The sequence below is a fragment of the Drosophila subpulchrella genome, chromosome 2L (genome assembly GCF_014743375.2).
Source record: "Drosophila subpulchrella strain 33 F10 #4 breed RU33 chromosome 2L, RU_Dsub_v1.1 Primary Assembly, whole genome shotgun sequence".
Classification (NCBI taxonomy): Eukaryota; Metazoa; Arthropoda; class Insecta; order Diptera; family Drosophilidae; genus Drosophila; species Drosophila subpulchrella.
Window position 1 is genome coordinate 9356102 of NC_050610.1, and position 26719 is coordinate 9382820.

General features: G+C 42.0%; 1 protein-coding gene across 2 annotated transcripts; it reads left to right on the forward strand.

The window, feature by feature from the left end:
- Positions 1-1400: 1400 nt before the first annotated feature.
- On the forward strand, positions 1401-25284 carry LOC119547963 (developmental protein eyes absent). 2 transcript variants are annotated; one of them, XM_037855014.1, is made up of 5 exons: positions 1401-1938; positions 17363-17409; positions 20778-22529; positions 24147-24391; positions 24469-25284. In XM_037855014.1, exons 1-5 carry the CDS (start codon positions 1885-1887, stop codon positions 24648-24650), a joined length of 2280 nt encoding a protein of 759 aa, XP_037710942.1. In that variant the 5' UTR covers positions 1401-1884; the 3' UTR covers positions 24651-25284. The 2 variants fall into 2 exon arrangements, with proteins under 2 accessions (XP_037710942.1, XP_037710941.1); XM_037855013.1 differs by lacking the exon at positions 1401-1938 and adding an exon at positions 13667-13956.
- The last annotated feature ends 1435 nt before the right edge of the window (positions 25285-26719 follow it).

The following is a 26719-nucleotide window of genomic DNA, read 5'->3' on the forward strand; positions in this document are numbered from 1 at the left end:
TCGTTCCGCATCCCCCTCCGGCAGGAACCAATTTAAAGCCGCACTGTAGTTTACAGCTTAAAGTCGGATGGAATTAGGAACACGCCCTGCTCACGCCCATATAACACCAACATCCCACTCCTACGGCAGAAATCCACTTTGAGTGCTTTTCCGCGCGCATGCGTCTGAAAATCATCGTCAGCCGACGGGGGAGGATATTCCTCGTCCTTCTCGGAGGACATTTCAAAATGGCTGCACAAATATTTGGCCAGGGAGTGCCCCAGGGGCGGGGATTGGGGGGGTTGGGGGACTGTTGTGTTGTTAAGCCTAACTGTTACTGTCGCAATTCATTGATTTTGCAGGGCTAATTAAACACGTTAACAACTGTCGCGATGCGCTGAGCCGTGCAGGGATAACTTGCTCCAAGATCGTTGTCGTCGTCGTCCAGACGCCAGTCCCAAAATTAAAAAAAATATCGAACAAAAGAGGAGACGAACCGGACCGTATGTCTCCTAGTCTGCACTGTGATTTTTGGCTAAAGACCAGCGGCTTGGAGCTGTCCGCAATATCCCGAAATTGGTCAGGCTAATGCGAGTTGACATTTCGCCTGGCGCCCAATCAAGTGTTTCAAAATTGGGTTAGCCAGAGGATCGGAAAAAAGGAGACCCAGAGCCTGAAGCGTTCGTGGAAGGGTCCCCAGAAGAAGGGCTTCCAGGAAGCCCTAGCACTTAGATAGCAGCGCTGCCAACCCTGTTTTGGAATTCTTGAAATTCAGGTGGTCTTAACTTCGAATCGAAAATGTTTTGATCCTGTAAGTGCTAAGAGTAAAATAAAATAATAATATAGGTTTTCATAAGTTTGATCCCAAAATATTGGTATCATATGAAGACATAACGATTTAAGGAAAAATGATCAACCCATATAAAGTGATATTTTAAGACAATTTTGAATCTCACTTAAGTAAAATGTTTTGGAAAACCTAAACCCTAGTTATCTTCAAATCCCTTACTATTTTTATCTGGAGATGGTTTCAACTTTATAATAAGAGTATTTTGAAATCACAATTACCTATTTACAGAGGTGCCAACTTGTTTTCGGAACACAATGGAAGGACCTATACATATCCTTGTCTCCGGTGCTCATCCCTTCTGAAATGTTCCGTTACGACGGGTTGGGTTTTTGAGTGGAAAGCGAGTCCTGATGCGCCGCCCTCGCAGAGGAAACTCACTCAAAGTACTGAACTGCAGAGCGAGCGAGAGGGCAGTTGTTCTCCGATTCTGATTGGCCCTACCACTCGAGAAAACTCAAGACCCCAAATAACTCACTCGAAACCCGCATGGCGACGACGTCGACAGCTTTGCGATCGAGAGACCCCTGCGATGAGCGCTTTTCGACAAAAGTCGAATCAGTTGACACGCAGCTTTATGTGACATTCGTGGCGAGAGCGGACCACAATATCCCAATTTAAACCACGAAGCTTTTCACCCGTCGGCCCTGCAACATTCAAAAACCACAAAAAAAAACAATTCACATCGTTCAAATTCGTTTGGCACAAATTAATTTGCGAAACGGAACTGCTCACTTAACGCAATTCAGTGTCCATCCATCGCTTTTTCGTTTGTGTCGCGCGCCTCTTGCAATAAAACGAAATAGGCTTAATTAATCAATTGCAATTAGCAATCAGCAATCGGCATTTCAACATTTACAACATCGATCTGTGTGTGCATTTCGAACGTGAATAATTAATCCTGTCTGCAAAGTACATCTTCAATACCTACAAGGCATCTGTCATGGAAATGAAATCCCTCCAGTTGGCCGTTTGACATTTCCACTCTGCCAGGATACGCAGTTCCAGGCTTCGAAAGCCGCAGGAGCAGCGACAGGAGCAGCCACAACACTTGGAATATGTTGTATAATGTACCGTGCTATCAAAACTTCTCAACGCTGGATTACTACAAAGTGAGTGGAGCGTTAGAAAAATATAAAATACTATATATTGTTATTATGTGGATATATACTAGTGAAATCTTTACGTTTTCCAAAGATTGGGTTGTTTTATATGTTCCCATTTCCTCCTATTTGCCTGACTTTATGACTTTCAGAGGTTTCTATAACTAATTAGAAATAGTTTTAGAAATGGCGTAAAATGTTTGGGAATCAATCGCATCAAAGAAGTACATTTTATAGCTCCTAAAATCATTCGTGATATAGAATTAATATTCTTGTGATTGCGTAAGAGTCAAAAATGGCCAGAAATTATTTATTTCGAATAGTATTTAAATAAAAATGTTATTTAAAAAGTACATTTGCAAGATCTGGATTATTTTTGAGACCTTATCTTTTAAAGTTTTAAAACCAGGTATTTCTTGATCAATTGTCTGTCCATATCTTAACGTTTGAAAATCACGCAAATTGCAAATTATTTATATTGAATGTTGAATATGCGTTCTAGTAAATCTTATGATTTTCTTCTTCAATCAGAAATCATTTAAAAATTCCTTTCTCGCCTTGATATTTTCTTAGGCCACCCACATATTGCAAAACCCGCACTACTTATGTTTCCCAATTAAAACCCAAGACAAAGCCAAAACGAAATCCTTGCCAAATCTTAGGACTCTCTTCAATCCTGACTCCGAGTGCTCCCAATTATATTTTCCGCATGAAATACGCATAATTACTATCCTTTAATGCGTCCTTTCCAGCTACGAGTGGTTAAAATGGTAGCAGTTGATGGCGAGAGATAAGTTCGCTGCACAGTGAACTGTAAGAAATCAAAGATGCTACTGCGCATTTGCCCAGTGCTGATCCTTTAAACGCAGGACACAATGCAGACAGTAGTCAAAAGGGAATTTTCAGCTTAAGTGCGCACAAAAGGGCCACAGGACGATATCCTGTCGATCGAATGGGAATCATTTGACCAGAAATAAAACCGCAAAAGGGATCAGGATCAGCTCGAAAAGGCACTAGGTCAAGACTGAGAACGAGACTGAAAGATTTGTAGATCGGAATTTCTGACGAATGCCCCGTTTTGATTGACAGTTCCCCAGGAACCCCGATTTCCTCTCGAGTCCTTTCCATTTAATTCCCTCGTTACCCAGACAGCTCCCTCGCAAACAACTCATCCTGCGTAACTTGAGCAAACTTTTTGGGCAAAGCAATTTACGATGTTTGTTGTCTCGTTGCCAAGGCAAACATAGAAGAACTTTTCCTGCCAAAATGGCTGCCATCGATGGGTGGAAAATCGGGGAAATGGGTAAAAGGAGAGAAGGCAGAAAGCTAAAAACGTTAACAGAAAAGGCGTCAAATGCCGCCATTTTTTTTGGTTATCTAGTTGACAGCATCGGAGACAACACGAAAAAATCTCATAAATGTGAATGCAAAAAAGGACGAGCCATTAGCAAATAATTTCAGCGAAAAACATTTTATTCGGCATTGTTGTTGGGCAGGGAACGAGAGAGAGAGAGGGCTATATGAGAGAGAGTGAGAAAGAGATGGCAGACAAATGCCGTGAGGATAATTTCATTGAAATTTGAGTAGTCAGAAAGGAGCAGCAAAATGTACAAAAGGACGACGCCGTGCAGATGCCTTGCGCTTTTCGTTTCGCCATTAAAACAACAAACAATGCAGGCATGAGCGGGACAGGAGGGGGGTCCTTTAGCCCCTCAGAACCCCCTCATACCATCTCATCCAAAACCCAACTTATTTGCTTTGCCCGCAGGACTTCTGGCTCTGCGGGTTTTCGAGGAAAACGTAAAATTTCAATTCGTGGCTTGGCTGCTCCATTTCAGCCACGCCCTGGGAATGTCCCAAAAATTAAAATTAAATGTAGGGGGTGTACTATATATATATATTTCCCTGAAGCTCATCGCATTATTCCTCTGGTACGGCGACATTTTTACAACATAATCTGTGATTCCCAGCATTCCATCTCCACATCCCCTTGGTTAATCCGCTTTGTCCTTCGGCTTAAATGGCAAATGTTTGTCTGGGGCGTGGCACAGGAAGTGCATCTATCTCTGTCTGGAATGGATATACTCGGATATAGTGGGATATACCTACCTACCTACCTGTTACCGTCTGAAATCGAGGCATTTATCTGGGCCTTTGCCGCCCCAACAAATGAACTTGTTTGTTTGTTTACTCGAAAGTTTCGTCAGCGCTGAGTTGAGCGGGATTTCAGTAGCCAGTGGTCGGGACAAAGTCAATAAACAAACTTCGAGATCAATACGGCAGCTTTTCCCGGGGACTGGCACGAGTTTGGAATTCGATGATGATGTTCTCGATCACTTTGATTTGGTGTCGAAGTAATTTCAAGGATTTTTCTAGAAAGTCATCCTTCCCAAACTGTATATATCTTTCTTCTTAAGCCTTATAAAGTATTTATTAATATTCATAGTCTTATTTCGTATTTACGTATTTTACGAGGGGTTTAAACATAGCAGAACCAGGTCGACCATTCGATAAAGTTCGCATAGAAAGCCTTTTAACGAATCTATAAATTATAAAGAAATGGACTGCTAAGACAAAGAAATATATACATTTTAAATGTTAATTTTACTTAGCTTCTCTTAAAAATGATTTGCAATATCATTTTACTTTTCGTAAAGAACAGTATTTTTCAAATAATTATTAATCACAATATTATATTATATTACTTATATTGTACATATTTTTCAAGCTTAACTTTTCAACAAATTCTTTCGCTTTTCCTATTAAAAATACATTTTATAAAAATATCACGTTCGCTGGCTTATCGCTGGCTTTTCGCCTGACATAATTCTGTTGATATCGGCCCTGAGTCCTGAATATGACGTCATATCCGAAGGCTAAACCGCAGAATTTATGGCATAAATTTGCATGCATCATACTTGAATTACATTACAGCACTGGAAAAGGGCCAGAATGGGAGGGAGGAGAAGGTTTATCCCTTAGGCCCTCCTCGGACCTGCTTTGTTCCAGTTTTGCCAAAAAGATCCCATAATCCGCTCAACTGGCGACGCTGCTTAGTCCCTTTTATCCTGTTTTATGTCGCCTGTCAGCAGATGAAGATGTGGAACGGAAAATTAGAGCAACCTGCCTGATGGATGTCCTTTCTTTCCTCTAAACTCCGATCCCTAATGCCCTCTAATGATTGCAAATATTTGTACCTTGTTGTGGCCATTTTGAGAGGGATTTGCTTTGTCTGCCTTCCAGTCTTATGACTCATTGTTGTCTCCTGGTCTAAATTTGAATGGTAGCACAACCCGAAATAAACCAGTCAAATACAAAACGTCTGTACGCAATCAATTGTCACTTTCGACAGCATATTTTGAGCTACCATAGTTCTATAGATATCTATTGGTAAACTAAATTTAGTACGAAACTCTTTCCTGGGCACCATTTGGTGAATAATTCGGAATGGATCGCTAAGGTTGTGTAAGCAAAATTGATTTCTAATAGATGATAACTTAAGAACGAAATGGTTGGTTTATGAATAATTCGGAATGGATCGCTAAGGTTGTGTAAGCAAAATTGATTTCTAATAGATGATAACTTAAGAACGAAATGGTTGGTTTATGAATATAATATTTTAGAGCAACATTTAGTAATATTTTTAAATTTTTACCCCACACCCTTAATGAATAACAGATAAATATAGGCCAATCACTAACATTCAATATAAATATTTCAATTTTATCTGAATAAAATTATTGATTTATGACCATTTTGTTACTTTATAAGTACAATAATTAAAATATTTATTATTACCAAAAATCATAGCATACTTTTAAGAAGCAGCCAAAATAGATCATAGATCACGGAGACAAAAGTGTTACTCGTAAAACATATATGTATACACCATATAGATGGAGCATCACACCTCAGAAGCGACACGGACACACATCTGTCACATCAAAAGCCCCCGAGCATCTTGCAACGCTCCGGTAATTGGTGGGGCCGGATCCGGGTCTGAGTTTTACAGGAATTCTTGTTAAAATTGGGAAAAAATAGATGCGAATGGGAGCCAAACAAATGAGCGAAAGTGCGACGAAATGAACTTGTCATAATTATTTGACAGTTGGGGTAAGTGTGATGCTGCCTCTTGTGGCAGCGCACATTAACCGAAAAATTGATGTAAAACATTTTGCTGGATGGGCAGAAAGGGAAAAGAAACAGGGGAAAGGGGTTCGGTATCCGATTCGGTTCACTTTGATTCTCCTTTACAGTGTCACTGCCAGCGGGCTGCGGGGTCAAGTGGTCGCAGCCTGTGAAAACAAAACTTGCGCCTCATTTCCGGTTCAATCAAGTGGCAGACACAGACAGCATGGAGCTATGATAAGACTTCTGTTGGGGATTGGTACTCGGGACTCCTACTCCTACATCTGCGACTTCTTCGGTTCACTTAGGTGTGGCTGTTGTCAGTCAAAGGCGCAGACAGGCAGCTGCCCTCCTCGTAACCCCATCCCATTCCACCCAAAAAACCCCTACCAATTAAGCGGTTTTTTCCGAGACAAATTTGTGCGACCTTTGACTTCGAGTGGAACGGGGATAGCATTACTCGTTAGCAGTCGTGACAGTTTTTCTTAGATTTTTTCATATTTTTTACCACGAATTTTTTTTTTGCCTGGCCCCCGGTCCCTATATAGCAATTTTCCAGGCTGTCTCACAAAAAAATATCAGATTTCCTCGTTGCACATTTTTCCATCCATTCTTCGGGGCTTGGGAAAGTGCAGCAGCGGTAGCAGCCTCCGGAGTCCGGACAATTGGCAGCCAAAATGCCAACAAACAAATCATTCACATTTCGTCCATTGATTGGCGAGGCGGTAAAGCGAAATTCGATATTAGGGATCGCCTAAAGGGGCGGAGAAAGAGATGAAAGTGCTTGGGATGGGGATGGAAGCATTATGAGTTCAGGTCCAGGGGCTTAGATCCCGTCACCATCCTCCGATTTCGATAACAACGTTTCCGAATCGATTCCATAGAGCACCTGTTCCCTCTTCCGAAAGTTGTTCCATCATCAACAGTTGGTCGCGTTTCAGCTTTTGCCTCTCTCATCGGAACTGGAAATATTATACGTACTTCCCTTCTTTTCCGTCCGGCCTTGTCGTTCATTTTTTCTGCCGTAATTAAGTTTAACGGAAATCATCACTATTTGCCATTTTTATATCCATTTTATTGTTACATTTTCCCTTGCTATTTTTGCACAATTGTTGAGCAGCAGCAGCAGCAGCGCAAAAGTTAAATGTGGCCAAGGTCTGAGCGATGAAACCGATCCCCCGGCAACTTTAGGGCTGCCACATATGGTGTAAGTGTAACCGATAGGCCAGCAGGGTATTCGGTTGCCGTTGCCGTTGCCATTTGCTGTATACCATCTACCAGTTGCAGTTGCCCAAGTCCAAGTGTTGCACAGTTGGCACAGTTTGTGGTTCGCCATCCGCCGCAGAGTGGAATCTCTGTCTTTAACGGAGTGGATTCATTGGCAGGCAGTTTGATATGAAACTTATTATAAGGTACAGGCTAAACGGAACGTTTTTAAATTTAACAATATCTATGGTTCTCCGTTTTTGGAGATATAAATATAATATCGTATGTATAATAATGATTTTTTTGGTCCTACATATTTTTTGTAGCTGATTGGGGCTACTTGAAAACATATCTGATATAAGTGATTATGTTCGCTTTTGGTTTGTTCTTGGTGTTACGGTTTGGGCTCTGGATGTATCCCCTAAAAAATGTACTCTTAAAAATATATAATTTATATCTGCTTTAGTACCCGCGGTACTAACCACTTAATTTTGCTCCAAAAACATATTTACTTATTTAAATTACAAGGAACGTTCAACATCATCGTTAAATTTTACATTAATTATAAATTACAGTCCTGTCTGTACATCAATGTAACTCTTTTAAAAGAAGGGTTGCATCATAAGGATAAGACACACCAACTCAAAGGGTTAACAAGCAACTTCTTGTGGGGATAAACTCAAAGGGTTAGCAGACAAAACTTCTTCGAGGGTTGTTCTCTGCCGGCAATCAAAGTTTTTAATTAACAAACAAAGAAACCGATTTTCCGTAAAAACGGTGTAAATAATTTGCCAAGATTTTTTAGCCCAAAAGAAACTTTATGTTGAACCCGATCCGTGACATCTTGAGAATAGGTCAACATTGTTGTTTAATTAGAAGACAATAGCTGTCAATAGCTAACCCCTGATTCCGATTCTGGGCAGGATCCCCCTGAACCGAAAACCAGGAAGGAAGTTGGGCCGAAGTCAAAGGTTGTTGGCTAATTGCAAGGCGGCGTGTTTTGGCAAAGGGGACGGCCGACGGCCAGCTGTGAAAAAATCTTATCCACACTCAATCTTAATGACTACTTAAACAGGGACAAAGCCAACCATCAACCCCCAACCCCACTCAACCCCCCGATACTGATTGCAACCCCCTGAGATCAGCTCAAGTGCGGCACTTGAGGCAGCTGTTTGGCACTCGGGATGACTTTAATTTAAGCCCTGGGGTGCCATATATATGGAAACCTCAACATTAATAAGTGTTAATAATTGTGCTTATGCGTGTTTTTTTTCTCAACTGCGTTGACACGCCCCCAACCGCCCGAAAACGGGTCTACAATTTCACATCACTTTCGCAACTGTTTGTGGGGGTGTGGGAGGATGGGATGATGGGATGGTATGGCATGGTATGGTATGGTAGGGAATGGTATGGGGTGGAAGAAAAGTGGGCGGGCGGAACCCGGCGAACTGAGACCGAGCTAGAAAGTCCGTCCAGAGGAGGGTAACATGGATAGGGTATAGGTATAGGATTACCAATGTCCCATGGCATTCGCATTCGGGCGTCTCCTTCTCTCGAGGTCCGTGGTCCGCAGTCCGTACTCCGGACGGATATGGCAACGGCAACGGCATCGTCATCGTCATCGCCATCGGAATCAGCAACCGAAACAGCATCCCTGGGGGTCTCCAATGATTTGTTGTTGCCGGCGGACAAGTTTACAAATTCAATTTGTCAGCGATGCCTCAATGTTGTTGAACTGGAATGGAGAGTGGTTGGCAACACAATTTCATAGGCCTGCCAACGGTTAACCCAAGGAACAACGCTGCTAAACTGGCGGAACACTTTGGGGGCATAGACTTCAGGATACCCTGTAGAAATATTTAGAAAATCAACAGGCTATCATCGAATTTATTAAAAATTGATAAGGAAGTAGAGTTTTATCATAATTCGGAAAATTCTAGCTTAAGTTAGATGTAGAAAATATATATTGTTATAAAAGTGTAATCAAAAAAGACAGCACTAAGGAAAATCGTTTGTGCATGACCGTTAAACTACAAGGCTCTGGTAATTTTTGGAGAGCAACCGGTTCAAAACCGAAACAACTTTTTTTACGCTGAGATATGTTACATGTTGAGAATAAAGAAGATATAAAGAAGATGGTTTAAAGTAATCTTAATAAACTTTTATTGAGCATTTTAATGAGTGTAACCAACGAATGGCCTACTTATTAAAAATTGTGAATATTTTAAAATGTTCAATTTTGTTCCGATCCAAAAAAACTAATCAACTTCCTACAAAATTCAATATTAACAAGATCTTGTACAGTTAAATATTAGCCCATACTTTTCACGCTATGATAATATATAAGATTTGCCAAAGGAATACCCCTAAAAACACCCCAGTCGAGCATACCCCGTATATCCAAAAGTCCGCCCGGTAAAAGCATATGTTTCCATTGCATACTTGAGGGCGCATTTGATTAGAGCCCACCGAAGCGTGAGTATTTAATTTTGTTGTTCGGTCGCTGCGCGTTTTGACACGCGCTAGTCGAGAGCACGTAATTAATTTAATTAGAGAGTCGTTCCCACAGGTAAACCTCCGCCCCTACCCACTCCTCCGCCCCCCGATTCGCTCCGGTCCAATCCAATCCATTCTGCCGGAGTTTTGATGCTCATTCGCAGTGACAGGCGACACACTTCGCTCGGTGGGTGGCCCAGTCGCCAGCAGGTTGGAATGGGTGGTGGTAATGGTATGGTTATATGGTGGATAGATGGTGGATTCGGATGTGGATGGGTGGGTGGCTGGTTACCAAGAGAACACACACACACATAGTAGCTGCTCGGCTTTGGGCTTCGGCTTTACCTTTTAATGAAATTCCTGACCAATGTTTGTTTTGCCTAGGTCACCATGGCGATTCTGCCCCACCATCTGCAGTTATACTTATATCACTCGCCGATCGGCACGTGCCTGGAACTCGAACACAGGTTCCGCATAATTTTTCCCAAGAATGAAAGCATAAACGAAGCGTTTCTCGCCGACCCTGGTGGCCATCATAATGGGCTTAATCATAATGAACTGGAGGCGTCATTATGGTGCAAGTGCAACTTCTGACTCGGTTTATTTTTGTTTTGTTATTTTCTTATCGGGGGGATCAAGACCCAACCAAACGCCCACATATAGACCACTGTCCAAGTCTTTGTTTCGCTTTGTTTTCCGATTTTTAGAACTACTCCCTCCGGCCTTGTTGATTCATAAAATCCAAGTTTATGTCCATATTTTTTTATGAAACCCGCACAGTAGTTTCCTATGCGCACTTTAATGAGCTTCGGACCATAAAATAGCGGCGTCAAAAAATTATATATATTTGGTTAATGTGCCTGAAGCTCTGCTGGATAGAAAACACCATTTTAGTGTGAATTATGATTTACGATCGAATCAATTCGATTGATATGGGATCCCTGGAACAGCTGATCGTCTGGGGTTACCCTATAAATATTTGTACAAGTGGGAAATGTGTTTTCCATAGGAAATGCAATACCTTGGAAAATTGTTGTTGATTTTTTCATTTATTTTGCAAGTTTCTGTGGAAGTAAATAAGTGGAAACCGGACCAAGGAAAGTTCAGTTTGGTTTTGTCTATGAAGCATTTTGCATTACCAAACCGTTTCATTCAAGATTTTTCAAATCGCTCCCCTCAGAAGCTCGGCCACAAAACGAAAAAACCCTAAGACATAAATCTGCATAATAAACTCTTATAGACATTGTTTCGTGCCAGTAAATGCACTCGAAGTACGAATTTTGTTGCAATTTTCAGCTCCTTCATCGTTTTGTTTTCTACGTTATAAATGCGGTCAGATCTCCATGGCTCAGCAACATTTTTTTCTAGGGGAAGAATGCCTCAGACCATTGGCATGTGCTGACAAATGTGAAACTTCCCTAATCAGCATGGCATAATATGGTATAGAAAAAAAACTGACCCAATTCGCGGGCTTGCCAATAGAGTGACGCATTCCTCGAAGACTTTTGAACCGGAGAACTTGAGCTCCAGGTTGGGAATCCAATGGAATGACAACAAACAAGCAATCCAATGTTCCGGACTCAAATCCTTATCTAGATGTCCAGCGAACAGAGTCGCAAGCCCAGATCAAGTTGTAAGAATGCGAACATGGCAACAAATGTGCTCGACTCAGGTGTTAAAACTTTTGCATTAAAATGGCGCCCAGGCAACAGGCCATGATCCCAACTAGCCCCCACTTCCACCTCGGCTGTGTGCTGTGTGTAAAATTAATACAACACTCGGGGAGGTCCGTTCCGATCAAAACTGAACGTAAATCTTAAACACTCTGGCGATTCTCCATTGTGCAGCAGGCCTTAGCAGTCGCACGATCAGCACGTTCAGTTCCGCAGGGAATGGTATAGGGGGGAATGGTATACTGGATCTGCAGGGAGACCATGGTCTGCAGGATGGTGGCTGCCGGACGATCGGCAACCGGTCCACGACAAATGTGCCAGTCTCAGCAAACAGGCAAGAGCCCAGAAATATCTGCAAATGCAGCGAATTGTGCGCAGATTTGTTTACAGAAGACCCTCCGAGTGGGTACCAGAGATTGGGGGTATCGAGGGGCTACGTTGATCATCGTAGATATAATTGACGACATGTTGTCTCACGATCGTGCTAAAGCGATTAAAGCAAATTTAATGCCCAACTCAGCGAATCACTTCCTTACAAAAAGAAACCCATGAGGTCGTTGGGTCTACGTCCACCCCCTACATTTTCAGGGACTTGCTCAGTTTTCATTTTGAAAAGCCCTCTCAAAATTCCATTATCAAATTTCTAGTTACACTTTTGTTTTTACTTGTATCTTGACTTGCTGTTAGCTTGAATAATGATAAGTTTATTGCCAGAATTCCTTGGCATATGAGTCGCATATTTACTTAACTGCACTTGTTTCTGATTACTTGTAATTCGATCTGGACATTTACGTCAGTCTTTGTTTAGGCGTTTGGGGCAATAAATTAAGTGTTAAATCAATATAAAATGTTTATTGCACGAATCAATTGTCTGGACTCGGAGGAGACAGTTTTGTTCCATAAATAAATATGAATGCGTTAATTGCTTGGAAGGCTTAACTCTTAAAGTTTATTTCCAGCAAATAAACTTAGATTAAGATAGGCTTTAAATCATTTTTTATTCAGTTATATTGGCTTGGTTATTAAATTTCATTTATAGATTGCATTTATATAAAAGTGGCAGTTGTGGGTAATTTTCGGAAAACCATTTAATACATACAAGTTTCATCCCTGGAATAGATGCACAAGCAATTTTCGTTTTAGTACTGTTAATTAAGTGCAAACTTTTCGATTAAAATAACAAACATTTTTTAAAGTTATTCTAAGAAATGGTAAAAGCCTTAGTTTAATAAATTAAACCACTGCCAATTTCGACATAGTGTGGTAATTCTCAACAACTAAACAAGAACTTGCAATAAACTTAATGCTAGCTTGAACCGTAAAATGTGTTCCCATTAATCTTCAATTGGTTTCCATCCTGTTTAAGCACTCGCCATCCTTAATTAGATCTCATTAGAGGCTCTCCACCATTGTGCTCATGGCACCCAATTACCATCGAAAGTGATTTACGTCTGCACACAGAAGGCCCTGTGATTTTGATTAGATGCCAATTTGTTTATGGCACTCGCTGGTCCGTCCAGAGATCAGATATCCCATATCGCGTATCGGTTAGACTATGCCCAGCACACTTCGGCTCGTCTTACATAAGCATTTTGATTTTTTTGGAGCTCCTTCTCCAATAAGTTACGGATCCACTATTGAACACGAAATGCCGCCGAACCCAATAAGTTTTAGACGTCTTGAATTACCCGAGATTTTCGTTTTGGTCTTTTACGATTGCCATAAAATCGCTGGCGGTTTCTATTGAACACCCAGCGGAACTTCATCCGATTAGTTTATTAATTTGTGTAATGTGCTGGGATTAATTTATTAATTTATGCACATGGAAAACTCACTTTTCAAATGGCGTTTGCCCAGCGGCAAAAACTCATCCACAATGGGCATTGTTCGCCCGCATTCGAGAGAGATAATAAAAACTTTGGGCCATGTAGCTATGTAGGGAAAAGTGGTTTTCGACCCACCCTTGGTCCACCAACACTATATTATGGGCCCTCTGATTTGGGGGAATGGGAATGGGCGGAGTCTAGGAGCGGTTTGCGGCAAGAGGTGCGAGTGAGAGGGCTGCCCCGAGTGTGTACTGCTCTCACGAACTCGTTTTGAGCACCGAAACACCATGGCTATACAAATCCAATGCAGGGATTTCCACTCAATCCGCTGCCGCCGAGGCCTCTGCCGGCGTCTCTGCCTTGAGCCAGAAAAGTCGGGTGGTTCGGTGGTTCAGTCGATTCGAGCCACTCAAAGCGAGCGCTACGGGAACGGTCGATCCGCCCGAAGCAGCAGTTTATCGAAATATTAGATACTCCTCGTTAGTTCTGACTCGACAAACGTATTGCTACATTTGATTTCAAAACATCATTACAATATATAGAAACACCTATATCATTATATACCTGAATCGGCACTACCACCGCGTGTGTGTTCCTAGTGAAAGTTTTCTTCGCAATCCCACATAATGGTCACCCTAATGCCATACAACTACGCTGCCCCGCGATGCGGATTAATTGACAAAATGATCGAGCCAAAGGTAATCAAATAGTCGTATTGCTCATGGTTGGCATTTTCACTCCTCGCGAAGCTTTAAAAGTGATGTGGTTGGTGCCGTCGGTTATTGTTATTGTTAGTGTTATGATTATGGCTATGGATGTTACAAGGCGGGTAGCTTCCTTGGTGGTTACTTTGTGGGGCTTCCCCTAGCTGAGACGAGACGACTACCATCCTACCAAAAAGTTAAACTCTAATGCAAGATAGCTTGACTTTATTTATTAGGCCTGAAGTTTAAAATATGTACGAACAACAGTTTAGGATGGTTTAAGGTGATCTATTAGGCGGCATGATATCATAGCACACTTCGTGTATAAATCTGGTTCAGCCTGACAACTAAGTCGTGTTTAGATGTTATTCGATATTATAAAATTGGAAAAGTAAATCTAGCAAATACACTGGTAAAAATGTTTTAAATTTAACATCTCCCCTTTGGTATATCCCTCATTTATAGAGGATTACTAGTTTTATAGATCTATCCTGAGAACAAAAACGTTTTAAAGACCCCAAAGCTGGTTCTTTGTTAAAAAATCGTTAATGGGGATAATGATTATGGGCACCTGACCACAATTTTATTACATCGCATTAATCGGCTTAACTTTGGTTGCGGTGGGTAATGAAGCAAACAAGTCGGGTTTTAAAGGTCTTAAAAATACACCCAATAGATGTAAAGTGTTGCCAACTTTTTGATGACTTTTGTATGCAGATGCGGATGGTATGCATTTCTGTAACCAATCAATGACCCCATTTATTCACTGGAATTTCGATGCAAAGTGTGGCCCAGATCAGCCAAAGTTCGTTTCCCGGTGATTTAATGGAACAGCATACCAGCGACAGGGTTTTATGGGTCGGGTCCCTCAACTTGGGCTAAGACAAAGTGGGATCGAAGGAAACAGCAACAGCAACAGCAACAGAAACAGAAACGTGACGAACGTCAAGCGGATGGTTAAGGCGAAATATTAATAGAGCATAAATTACAACTCTAGCAGGTCTGGGTGCCGGCTTTATGGGAATTTAAAGAGCCTGGCCCACAAAAGCCAAAAGCTGGGCTTCGGCCGGCCAGCGGCATTAATCACATTTTAATTAAGTTTAAGCCGTAATCGTAAAAATTAACACGCCATAATTCAACTGCGACAATACGCGCTGCATGTAATTTATGACAAAGAGAACTCACATCTGTATACGTATGTGTATGGGATATATGGGATGTTTGGACTGAAAGGGGGTGCTGTGGGGGAGGAGTCGAAATATTGATTATGGCCACTGCGATTGACACTTGGCGATTGTTGATTATACTACCACGATTGTGGCCCAAACGTAATTAACGTGCCAAAGTGTTAAGGTGCATGGGATAGGTCCAAAATCCAGTCCCAATCCCCCATATAGCCATATACCCATTCCAACCGGGCCACGAGGAGAAACAAATTTTCCTCTTGTTTATTTTGATGTTTATCGCGGGACTGGAGGGTTTACGAGGGGGTTCTAGGGGGTCTTCGGGGTCTTAGGGCCGGGTTAATAAAAAATTTGTCGCCGTCTTCTTGTCTTGTCTTTTGTCTGCCTGCTTTTTGTGGCCGAGAGTGAGTGTGCGTGTGTTTGTGTGTTTTAATCTTCTTCTAAAGCAGCAGAAGAGACAATGAGATTACGATCACAGGAATTTCGTTAAAGATGCCCAGAAACAGGTCTTTATACTACACATCCCCAGCCTTTAGCCTCCATCCTCCGAGTTCCCTCCTCCACGACTCTTGTCTGTGTTAATGTTTACGTTGTCAGCTTGTGCCATAAATTAGTTTAGTAAAAGGTTGCATTTGGATTTGATCTCCTCGCCCCTCAGTGTATCATTTTTTTTTGCATACAACCCAGGCATGAATTTGAATTCGGATGCTCGTGCAGCACGCAACCCTGCAGATATTCGCGACTCGTATGCTCAGCGCGTCGAAAAGCTACCGTTCGGCAATCTGTCCGCTTGTCCGCTGCGCATGCGCGTGTTCCTTTTGGCCCGTCGACAAATTTGGGCTTTCTGTTCCGCCTCCCCTTTTGTCCCCCTTGGCACCGCCATCTGCATCGCATCCGCATCCTGCCCCCTTTGGGATCGCACCGGATGATGGACAGTGCGTGCGTGTGGTCATCTCGCCGGACGGCAGAAGCTGTCAACCGAAGCCGCTCAACTTTCTGTCCTGTCCCTCCCCAGCTTTTTGTTTGGTTGTTTTTTAGGGGTGGAGGGGTGCTCACAAATTCCAGCACCTGGGCTGTCCGCCTTCGATTTATCTGGCTTCCGTTCGATTTGCATAAATGTCTCTCCATGGACTTCCCTAAGCTGGTTTCTTTTTTTTTTTGGCATTTGTCAAACTATGATTTCTAGTTAGTATGTGTCGTTTGGGGGTAGGTATTAAAATATTAACTAAAGTTATTATCTATTATATTTAAGAACTCGCTTTAAAGTCTTCTAAAACAGTTGTAATACTGCCCGTGTTTATGGGCATTTACAAATAAAGAAACCATAAAATATTCGTGGGTATACTGACATTTCTTTCTATAATAAGAAATTACATAGAATACACTCCTCAAGAAATTTAAACAAATAAAGTAAATTTACTAAATGACAGACATTAAAGACAAAATCCTAAGCTTCAGGCCAAATATTTTTTGGATGTATTCCATATTTTAGAAATAAAAATAAGATTAAATTTAATTTCCTTTTCTTACGAGAGCATTGACATTACAAACTTGTAGCTCGTTGGTACATATCCAATATCATACTTTAGTTTACACATACTTTATAATTTGCTATAACCACACTGCAAATCTTAAGGATCCTTAAAAACCTCTAGCATAATCAGCTTCTTTAATTTTTTGTTGCACTCCAAAGATCTTCTCTTATCTCCTTAAGCTTTATTCAAGGCATTTTCCCATGGGCCCTTCCGTGCCTTGTCACATCCTTATCGAAATCCATTGCCACCTGCTGCTTGGTCTTGTGAATATATATGTACGGCCGATCTCCCCCCACTTCCCCTTAAATGGCGCCGAACATCCGTAACATTTTGGCCAGTGGTTGTCCAGAATAAACTTTTTCCCACGCACAAGCTCGAGCCGTGAATTTCGCTTGGCGCAGCAGCAAATGGCGATTGCGAATTATGTAAAATTGGCTGTTTTCTTTCGCCACTCGCACTGGATAACTGGATAACCCAAATAGAAATGCCGAGCTCAGCAGGGCGATTCCAGACGCTGAGGTGTGAGTGAGGGGAGTTGTTTATAAACAAATTCTTTCGAGGGCCAGCCAAAAGCCGCCTGACAGATTTTACGTAATACCTGCTAATCCATCAAAATATATTCATTTCCCTTTGGCATATTTCGTTTAATAACTTAATGTGTTTTTCTTGGCATATTTTCAGGTTAAACGTCCCAAGACAGAGCACACGGATACAAATGAACGCAACCGGTAGGTCTAAGTGGTATTAACAATATACTATAGTTTAGTTTGCATAAATAAATATATTTTTTAAAACAAATTACAAATTTGTTTTCTAAATATTATGAGATCAGTGAAATAATTTTTATTGAATTTTGTCAATTATGTTTACGGATCTAAGCCAATTTAAATGATTTGCTAAAGGTTTACTTAATATATGTATATATCATATTTTTCGGTTAATAGGAATACTAAGGGATATAAAATAATATTAATGAAATGATAACCATTTTGATCAATAATTGCTTTTAATATTTGTGTTAGCACGTAAAAACTGCATTATTAAAGATTTATAAGATTTGTAAAGAGCGCACTGTAAATTTCTGGTTAATGTGAATATTATTAGAATGTTATTGAGATTAAAGTACATTTTTAGATCCATTTTAAAACATCCTTGCAAGGGATCTTTTCGGGGTTTCCATCTGTAAGCGTAGACAATTTGTAACAGAAAGGACAGGACATCCCTCGCACTTGACAAGGGGCGCACCATCTTCAATTGGTTTCGATTGAAAAGGGGCTGGGGTCGTTGGGATATGGGAAGTACAAACGTACATATTTTGCATGTGGCCCGCACAACCTGACACATGCCCCGGCAGAAATTCAAAGAATTCCGTCCACGCTTCAGCTGTGACACAGAAAAGATCCCAAAAACTGAAAATCCAAAATTCAAAATCCGAAAAACAAAAAGAGAAAAGACGAACCGCACCGAACCGAAAAGTGTCAGAGCACTTAACACTTGCCAAGGGGCTGGAAATGGCCGAAGAGATTCGAGGCGGTCCAGGTCCAACTACTTAAAAGGGGCTTAAAGGCGGCAACAGTTGCGGCTTAGTCTTAAAGACCTCTACTTTACTCCCACCCTCTGTCTTCCTCCTTAATAATTTCCATTATAATTTGCGTAAATCTCCCATTGGCTACGACGTCATTATGCGGAGAGCAGATCCCCAAGGAAAAGTTTGGGTTGGCTCTCCCCTTTCTACGGCGCACGCGCTGGAAAATGCTTTTCCCCCCTTTTTTACCAGCTGCTCCCCCTTCTTCAATTTTCCTCCAGTTTTTGTCTGGCAGCAAGATAAATGTCCCCCTTCTCCAGGGTAGAAAAAATCTCAAGGTGTCAGATTCCTTTGGAAATTGGGCACTTAATTTACCTTCCTATTAAAATTATGAAAAATTGTTAAATATTTTCCAAGCAAGATGGGGGATGTTAGGGAATTGGGGATAATATGAGATAAGTAGGAAGAAAAGTCTGACAGAAGAATCCTTAAAGTTAAGTATAGGGTTGTTAAATAATTATGCTCATTAGATTTTATTTTTACGAATCCAATTTATTAAAACAGTGGATATTTTCAAGTAAGCTTAGCCTTATTAAGGAAATCAAAACACACTTTTAAATTGTCACTTAAAAGTTAATTTTTGTTTGTATACTCAGCTGCCAGCTGATTGCATAGCGGTTTATTTTGGGGAGCTAGGGAAACTTCACTTAATTGGATTGGAAAGGATTGAATTACTTTTCCATTTGTCTCCCCAATTTTCCCCTTGAAATCCCAAACATATTTCAATGTTTTGATTTTCTCGTTGCGGTGATTTATTTAATTTTCCATTGGTGTTCGGTTTTATTTGATTTTTAGTGAGCCCTTTAAGATTTTCCAATTTGTCCACTTTATTTTGTCGTACTTGAAAAGTAATAATGCCCGAAGAACAGAAAGAAACATCAAAACACGAATCGTAAAATAAAAAAAATATTTGTCGCCGCTTGAAGGGAGTTTAACATTTGCTGAACACATGGTCAGGAAAAGGGGGTGGGGAGGTCACCAAAGGAGGCAACGGGACTTGTCCGGGACAATCCGCACATGCCACCAAAATGCGAACCCATCGAGAGACCCTCAAGTGCCCCGAAACGATTTCAAAAGATTTCAAACGATCCTCAATCCCAGTGAATCCAGTAAACAGGAAGAGAGGAGAACGGCGAGATCGTAGAAAAATATTTATAACACTTGACAAGATTTGGAAGAGCTCTTGGGTTCGGGACTTCGACGGGGAAACACTTGACTCGGTCTTTGGGACAAAGGGAGCAGGGAACCAAAAACAACGAAACAAGCAACGACAACGTGCCGTTAATTTAATGGCTGTTTAAAGATTATTGGAAATTATTTTATGGGTTCCCCTAACGAGCCAAAGGTTCTGTTTTTCGTCTCTCCCACACAATGGGAAGTCCACGTACATGTACATTTGTATTTTGTGGGTCCTACACATTTTACTGAATTCAGAATCCGATTCTTGTTAATTTTGGATCTTAAGTCACTCCCCCAACCTTTTCTTTATTTGTGATATTTATATTTAATTGAGAATTTACAGAATAAAGTTTTTGTATAGGTAATATATATGTTTTAAACATATATCAAAAATTGTAATACGATGTTTAATAGCTATACATTTTTCAAGCCAAGCAAATGACACTACAGTCTTCAAAATATAATATATTATATTTATTATTCATTTTAATGTGATTTATTTTTTTTGCTTCAGACTTGGATTATTTATAAATCAAATGTAGTTATATATATTTTGTGTTTAAAATTCAGTCCAAAAATAAATACTTTGATAAGCCGCTCTGAATTATAAATTAAGAAAACGGGTTTTAATGTAAGCACATTTTTTTACTTGTCAAGGGATATATTGGATTCGTATAAATTGGTGATTTATTTTTTTTGCTTCAGACTTGGATTATTTATAAATCAAATGTAGTTATATATATTTTGTGTTTAAAATTCAGTCCAAAAATAAATACTTTGATAAGCCGCTCTGAATTATAAATTAAGAAAACGGGTTTTAATGTAAGCACATTTTTTTACTTGTCAAGGGATATATTGGATTCGTATAAATTGGTGTTCACCTGAAATACATGTAGGTTATTTTTAATATTATTAATGATATTAATTCGATACCATTAAAGTTTAGTTTATACTAGAATGGAAAATAGGAAAAAGTTGATCGACCTGCATCTTATAAATTGTAAGTAAATATAAATTATCTATAAATTAGAAAAGTATCTAATCCTAAAGAATAATTTTTTTTAAGTAATGCAAATTTACTGAGTTAAAATAATGCTTTCTAATACATTAAAATAAATCACCATTGACTTCAACTTTCCTATATTCATGTCGAATCCTTTTTTTAGTGTAATATAATTGTGTTTTTTAAGGAAGGTTAAGTTGGCCAAATTTTAAGTACGACATTAAGACTATTTCGTTGCCCTAGTTGCGTGTTTCAACATTCCCACACTTTACACCCCTCTAAAATTACAACCCCCTCTAATGATCCCCTCTTATCTTATCTCCTTGCAGCCTCTGCAATCTGTCACAGCAGCAGCAACAGCAACAGCAACCCCAGCAGCAACAGTCGCACCAACAGCAGCAGCAGCAACAGCAACAGCAGCAATCCCATCCCAGCACCGTGTTGGCCAGCAATGGACCCAGTAGCGCCGGTGCCGGCATGGGTGTCGGTGGGGGCGGAGGCGGTGGTGGTGTTGGGGGCGTGGTCGGTCAGTGCAGTCCCCTGGGACTTCCACCGCAGAGCCAACCTCTACAGCCAACAATAGGATCGCTGGCCTCCTTGAGTGGCCACTACTCCAATGGGAATGCCAATCCGAATGTGAATTCGAGCAGCTGCAGCCTGGCAGCAGCCTCCAGTTTCTCCCAATCCGCTGGCAGCAGCTTCTCCACATATCAACAGGCAGGAGGAGGAGGGGGTGCCGGCGGAGGAGGAGTTTCTGGAGAGGATGGAGTGGTGGGCGCAGCAACTGTGATGTCGCACTGGACGCACGATAGCACTAACTCAAGTGCAGCGGTCAAGTCGGAGTCCCGCAGCCCAGGACAAGTGCATCCCACGCTGGACAACGGTGGTTCGGTGGCCAGCTCGAATCTGTATGGATGCACTTCCTCCACCAATCCCCTGGATGGAGGAGCAACGGCTGTCAACTCCTCGGCGGTAGCAGCCGCAGCAGCAGCTGTTTATGATGGGAAACATGATTACTATTATTACAACAGCATGCAGCAGTATACTCCGCCACCATTTTACTCCGGCTATGGAACTCCCTATGCCGCTGCCACGGCGGCCAGGCAGGCCAAGATGGAGCCAGGAGCAGCGGCTGCAGCGGCGGCTTACCTAACACCCAGCTATCCAGGAGGTGGCAACAACAGTTCGCAGCTGTACAGTAGTCCCTATGCGGGATACAACAATTTTGGGCAGCAGGATTATGGGGGTTACTACAACGAGCAGTATGGCAACTACTATAGTCCGGCCAACTACTCGCCGTATGCGGTGAGCTCGCCCAGCTCGAGTGCCAGTCATGGGCACGGCTTCCATGTGGCCGCCTCCTCCAATCTCTCCGAGAGTCCCACGGACACCCACTCGACGACGCCGGTGCACCAGACAACCCACTCACCGCACTCCCCGCTGCCGATCTCGCCAAGCGCTAATTCCGGTATCGGACCACTTGGAAATGTGGCTGCGGCAGCTTTGAACTCCAGTGGCGGCAGTAGTGTGGGCACGGCGGGATCGGGATCGGGGGGCGTGGCAGCCAGCAAGACCACGCCCACGGGTAAGACGGGAAGGGCGCGTGGCAGGCGTCACCAGCAGCCGAGTCCCACCAGAAGCACTGCCTCCGACACTGGGAACAGCGAGGCGGTGAAGCCACCGGAGCGGGTATTCGTCTGGGATCTGGACGAGACCCTCATCATCTTCCATACGCTGCTCTCGGGCAGCTATGCCAACCGATACACCAAAGACCACAGCTCCCTGATGACCATCGCCTTCCGCATGGAGGAGATGGTCTTCAACATGGCCGACACGCACTTCTTCTTCAATGAGATCGAGGAGTGCGACCAGGTGCACATCGATGATGTCAGCTCGGATGATAATGGCCAGGACCTGAGCGCCTACAACTTCGCCACGGATGGGTTCCACACGAACACCCCGCCCGGTGCCCCGCCCAATCTATGCCTGCCCACCGGGGTGAGGGGCGGGGTGGACTGGATGCGCAAGCTGGCCTTCCGCTATCGGAAGATCAAGGACATCTACAACAGCTACCGCGGAAAGTGAGTAACAAAGCAAAGCAAACTTTATAAGGGTGGGCACACCAGAAAAATTAAGAGCAAAGGCAAAGTTTTGGAACTCATCTCATTTTTATTTGAGAAGAAACGTTCTTGAAAGCAAGAGGAATGTACTCTTAAGTTAGTTTTTCGAGATTTAGCCATCTTGAGAATTAATTCTATTAAGAAATCCTTATTTAAGAAAAAATGTTCTTAACACAAAGACGAAAGTACTCTCGACTTAGATTTTCAAGAGAAAACAAGGAAGAACGCTATAGTCGAGTACCTCGACTATCAGATACCCGTTACTCAGCTAAAGGGACCAAAGGGAAATGGAGATATGCAAGCAGCAAAGCGAGATTTAAATGCGCCACCTACCGGCGGAAGACAGATTTAAGCATTGTGGGCGTTAGGGTAGGCGTGGCAAATTTTTTTTTGGATCAATCGATAGGCATTGACGAGACCAATACATTTCAGTTAAAATTTTTAATCTAGCATGAAAATTGTGGGCGCCACAGGCTTGGGCGGTTTGTGGGCGTTAGAGTGGGCGTGGCATATTCGCATAACAAACTTGCGCTGCGTACAAGGCTACGGAATCTAAATCTGAAATCCCAATACTCTATCTTTGATAGTTTCCGAGATATCCGCGTTCATATTTACGATTTTTTGAAGTTTGTAGGCGGTTTGTGGGCGTTAAAGTGGACGTGGCAAACTTTTTTTTGGGTCAATCGATAGGTATTGATGAGAACAATTCATTTCAGTTTAAATTTTTACTCTAGCATTAAAACTGTAGAAGCCACAGTTTTGGGCGGTTTGTGGGCGTTAGAGTGGGCGTGGCACTCTACTGAAACAAACTTGCGCTGCGTAAGAAGCTCAGGAATCTGCTCGCCAAATCTCAATAGCCTAGCTCTCATAGTTTCCAAGATCTCAGCGTTCATCCGGACAGACGGACAGACGGACAGACGGACAGACGGACAGACGGACAGACGGACAGACGGACAGACGGACATGGCTAGATCGACTCGGCTAGTGATCCTGATCAAGAATATATATACTTTATGGGGTCGGAAACGCTTCCTTCTGCCTGTTACATACTTTCCGACGAATCTAGTATACCCTTTTACTCTACGAGTAACGGGTATAATTATCTTGAAAAAGAGATGAAAGTCGATTTTCTTGAATACCGATAACACCAAATCTTGGTTTCGAGATCTCAAGATTAATTCGATCTTGTCTCACTTTTGAGATCGATTATGTGGCGGAACTGCCATTCCTTCAATACTTGTATTCCATTAATATCAACAGTGTTGTGAAGTAAGAACATTCTTAAATAAGTTATTTCAATTCAGATAGGGATAAAATACCATTTCTTCCTATTTTTATACCAACACTAATATCAAAGATCAGTGGAATGGAAACTAAATATTATTTATAGCAATAACTATAAGTTCTTTGACAGTATGTCAAGTGTTTTTAATTTAACAAAAGAGACTCAAACCCACGTAACCAAAAAAATATAAAATAGGAAGGATAATAAAGAACATAAGGCCTTTATAGTTTTAAGATATCATAAGACGTTGTCCAACCCCACTAACCAGCAATTCCTTTTCTTCCATTTTGCAGTGTTGGCACCCTGCTGGGACCCGGAAAACGCGAGGCCTGGCTGCAGATCCGCTCGGAAATCGAGGTGGCCACCGACAACTGGGCCACGCTGGCGCTCAAGTGCCTGAGCATGATCTCCCAGCGCGAGAACTGCGTCAACGTGCTGGTCACCTCCACGCAACTGGCCCCGGCGCTGGCCAAGGTCCTGCTCTTCGGACTGGGCGGGATCTTCAACATCGAGAACATCTACAGTGCGCACAAAATCGGTGAGTGAAGGCGGCGAGATATGGATTGATCGATACGGAGATATAACCAGTTTTTCTTCCATTTTTTTTGCGATTAGGCCATGAAACCTGCTATGAGCGGATCGTGACTCGCTTCGGGCGCAAGAGCACCTACGTGGTGATTGGGGATGGGAACGAGGAGGAGACCGCCGCCAAGGCCATGAACTTCCCCTTCTGGCGCATCTCCGCCCACAGCGACATTCGCGCCCTCTTCACTGCCCTCGACATGGGCTTCTTATGAAAGGCCAAACTGTAATGCGATTCGATACTGTACTGGATAGCGATATTTTTTGGCAGGCTCGATGCAGTTTTGAGTACAAACAGCAAAAATGTTTAATTAATTTATTTAATATGTATGTCCGTGAGTGTGCCTCTGTGTGTGTGTGTGTTTGTGTGTGTGTGTGTGTGTGTGACAGAGAGAAGAAACCAACAAATGGAAACTGTAAACCAGCGCAAAATAATTTAATTATTTTGTTTAAACAATTTATACTTTAACGCCAAGACTTTTTGTATTATATAGTTTTTAAAAAAACACACCTAATCAACGATCGTAACAATTCTCGCACGAAGTTGTTTCAAGTGTATAATTCATAAATTAACAATATACGTATTTAGCACTTTAGAGTAGCAAACAATAACAGACCGATTCGCTAACGATCCTGGCTAACGAAAGCGGAGCAAACACAACAAAAACTAGTTTAAAGTTCTTAGTTTAAAGGCAAAAGCATAATTATAATGATTATAAATAATTCGACAAAGCCGTAGTATTCAAATTTTAAATAACTATTATATAGCTGCATATATTAAACTATATTTAAAATATAAAACCAAGTAATAAAAGAGCAAATCCAACGACAACGCACTCTATTAAAGCAAAACACAAAGACTTTGTACTTTATTTCAGTAAATAGGTTACTCTAGTTTATAAAATGGAGCCCCATCGCATGCTTCATCGCCGTAATGCTTATGGGCCATGTATTCGAGGAGCTCGGGGAATACTTCTCTGACCCGATTGGAACACTGATTGACAACTGATACCGGACCCTTCGTAGTAGAAGCGCTTTAGGAGCTCATTGAAAATATAGTTGGCCAGGATGTGAGGTGGTGCTACTTGGTCAAAAAAGGTATTTCGATAGTCAAATACGCTTGCAAGGAGAATCCCGTATGCATCCAACTTCATAAATATCTAAATTACCCGTGTCTAGGATGGCTAGCTTTGTGTTGACCCACAGCTGCTCCACGTTGGTCTCCCGGGCATGGACATCGTTGGCCGGGTGGATCCGGGACAACTTCCGCAACTGTAAGAGTAAAAGTCGCAGGGCTCCACAATCGTCTTCATATAACTGCGGATCTTGGCGGATTTGGACAGTCGAGTCAGTTGCTTTACGTAGGAGCTGTCGTTGCAAAAAACTTCTTGCCTTTCTCAATTTCACAGTAAAATATGAGTTCCGCTTACATCCCATTAGTACTAATAATCTTCTATTTGTAACACATTATTTGCCGATGTTGGCACATTGGTTGTGCGTATAAGGTTCACAAAATTATAAAACGGAGATGATTGGAAAACGCTTTGGTACGATCTCATACGGATGGGCTAGGCAGTTGGACAAAAGTCCACCGGCAAGTGGAAGACGAGGAAGCAGATCTTGGAGCAATTGTATTTGATTATGTATCCGCTCTCTACGTCTATGTACTTCAGTATTTCCACGTTCTCCGCCTCATGGTACACCACATTCGAGTAGTAGTCCTCGATACATTTATCTAGAGGGGATTGTCCCACCACACACCACTGGCCGTCAAGTCAACATTTCTGCTTCTCAGAGGTAAGTTATTGCGCAGAGTCGCGCATCCACCACCATTGGTATTACGAAAGATACTTTCACCAATTCAAAGTGGCGGATAAAAGGTTATTTTATAGGGCGGGCAGATCGCTCTGGTCTGGGTTATCAGTCAGTCCTTCGTAACATCGTCCTCGCAAGTTGCAATCGAACTGCTCCACCGAGGTCCACTCGCTGAAGCACTGGGAACCCACTTCCTCTCCAACCATATGGAAGCATTTCAGCAGGAACTGCAGGACGCAAGTGTACTCGCAGCAATTGGGGTCTTCCTCGATGCTGATGACGACTGCGTATCGCCGATCCTGGGCGTAGGGAGGACGACTTGCGTCTCCTTTACAGTAATCTATATCACATCCCTTTGATGCTTGCAGTTGGGCATCGCTCACACTCGAGTTTGATCCCGAGCTGCCTTCGGTAGAATCCATAACTTTACGTTGTTACCAAGATAAGTTTTTTGTTTCAACAACTTTGA

What these genes read in the sequence shown, in the direction of transcription:
- LOC119547963 (XM_037855013.1), top strand. Translation starts at nt 13,885, where the DNA reads ATGGTCACCCTAATGCCATACAACTACGCTGCCCCGCGATGCGGATTA. An exon ending in GATACAAATGAACGCAACCG is followed by an intron (nt 17,410 to 20,777) that starts GTAGGTCTAAGT and finishes ATCTCCTTGCAG; the next exon opens with CCTCTGCAATCTGTCACAGC. An exon ending in TACAACAGCTACCGCGGAAA is followed by an intron (nt 22,530 to 24,146) that starts GTGAGTAACAAA and finishes TCCATTTTGCAG; the next exon opens with TGTTGGCACCCTGCTGGGAC.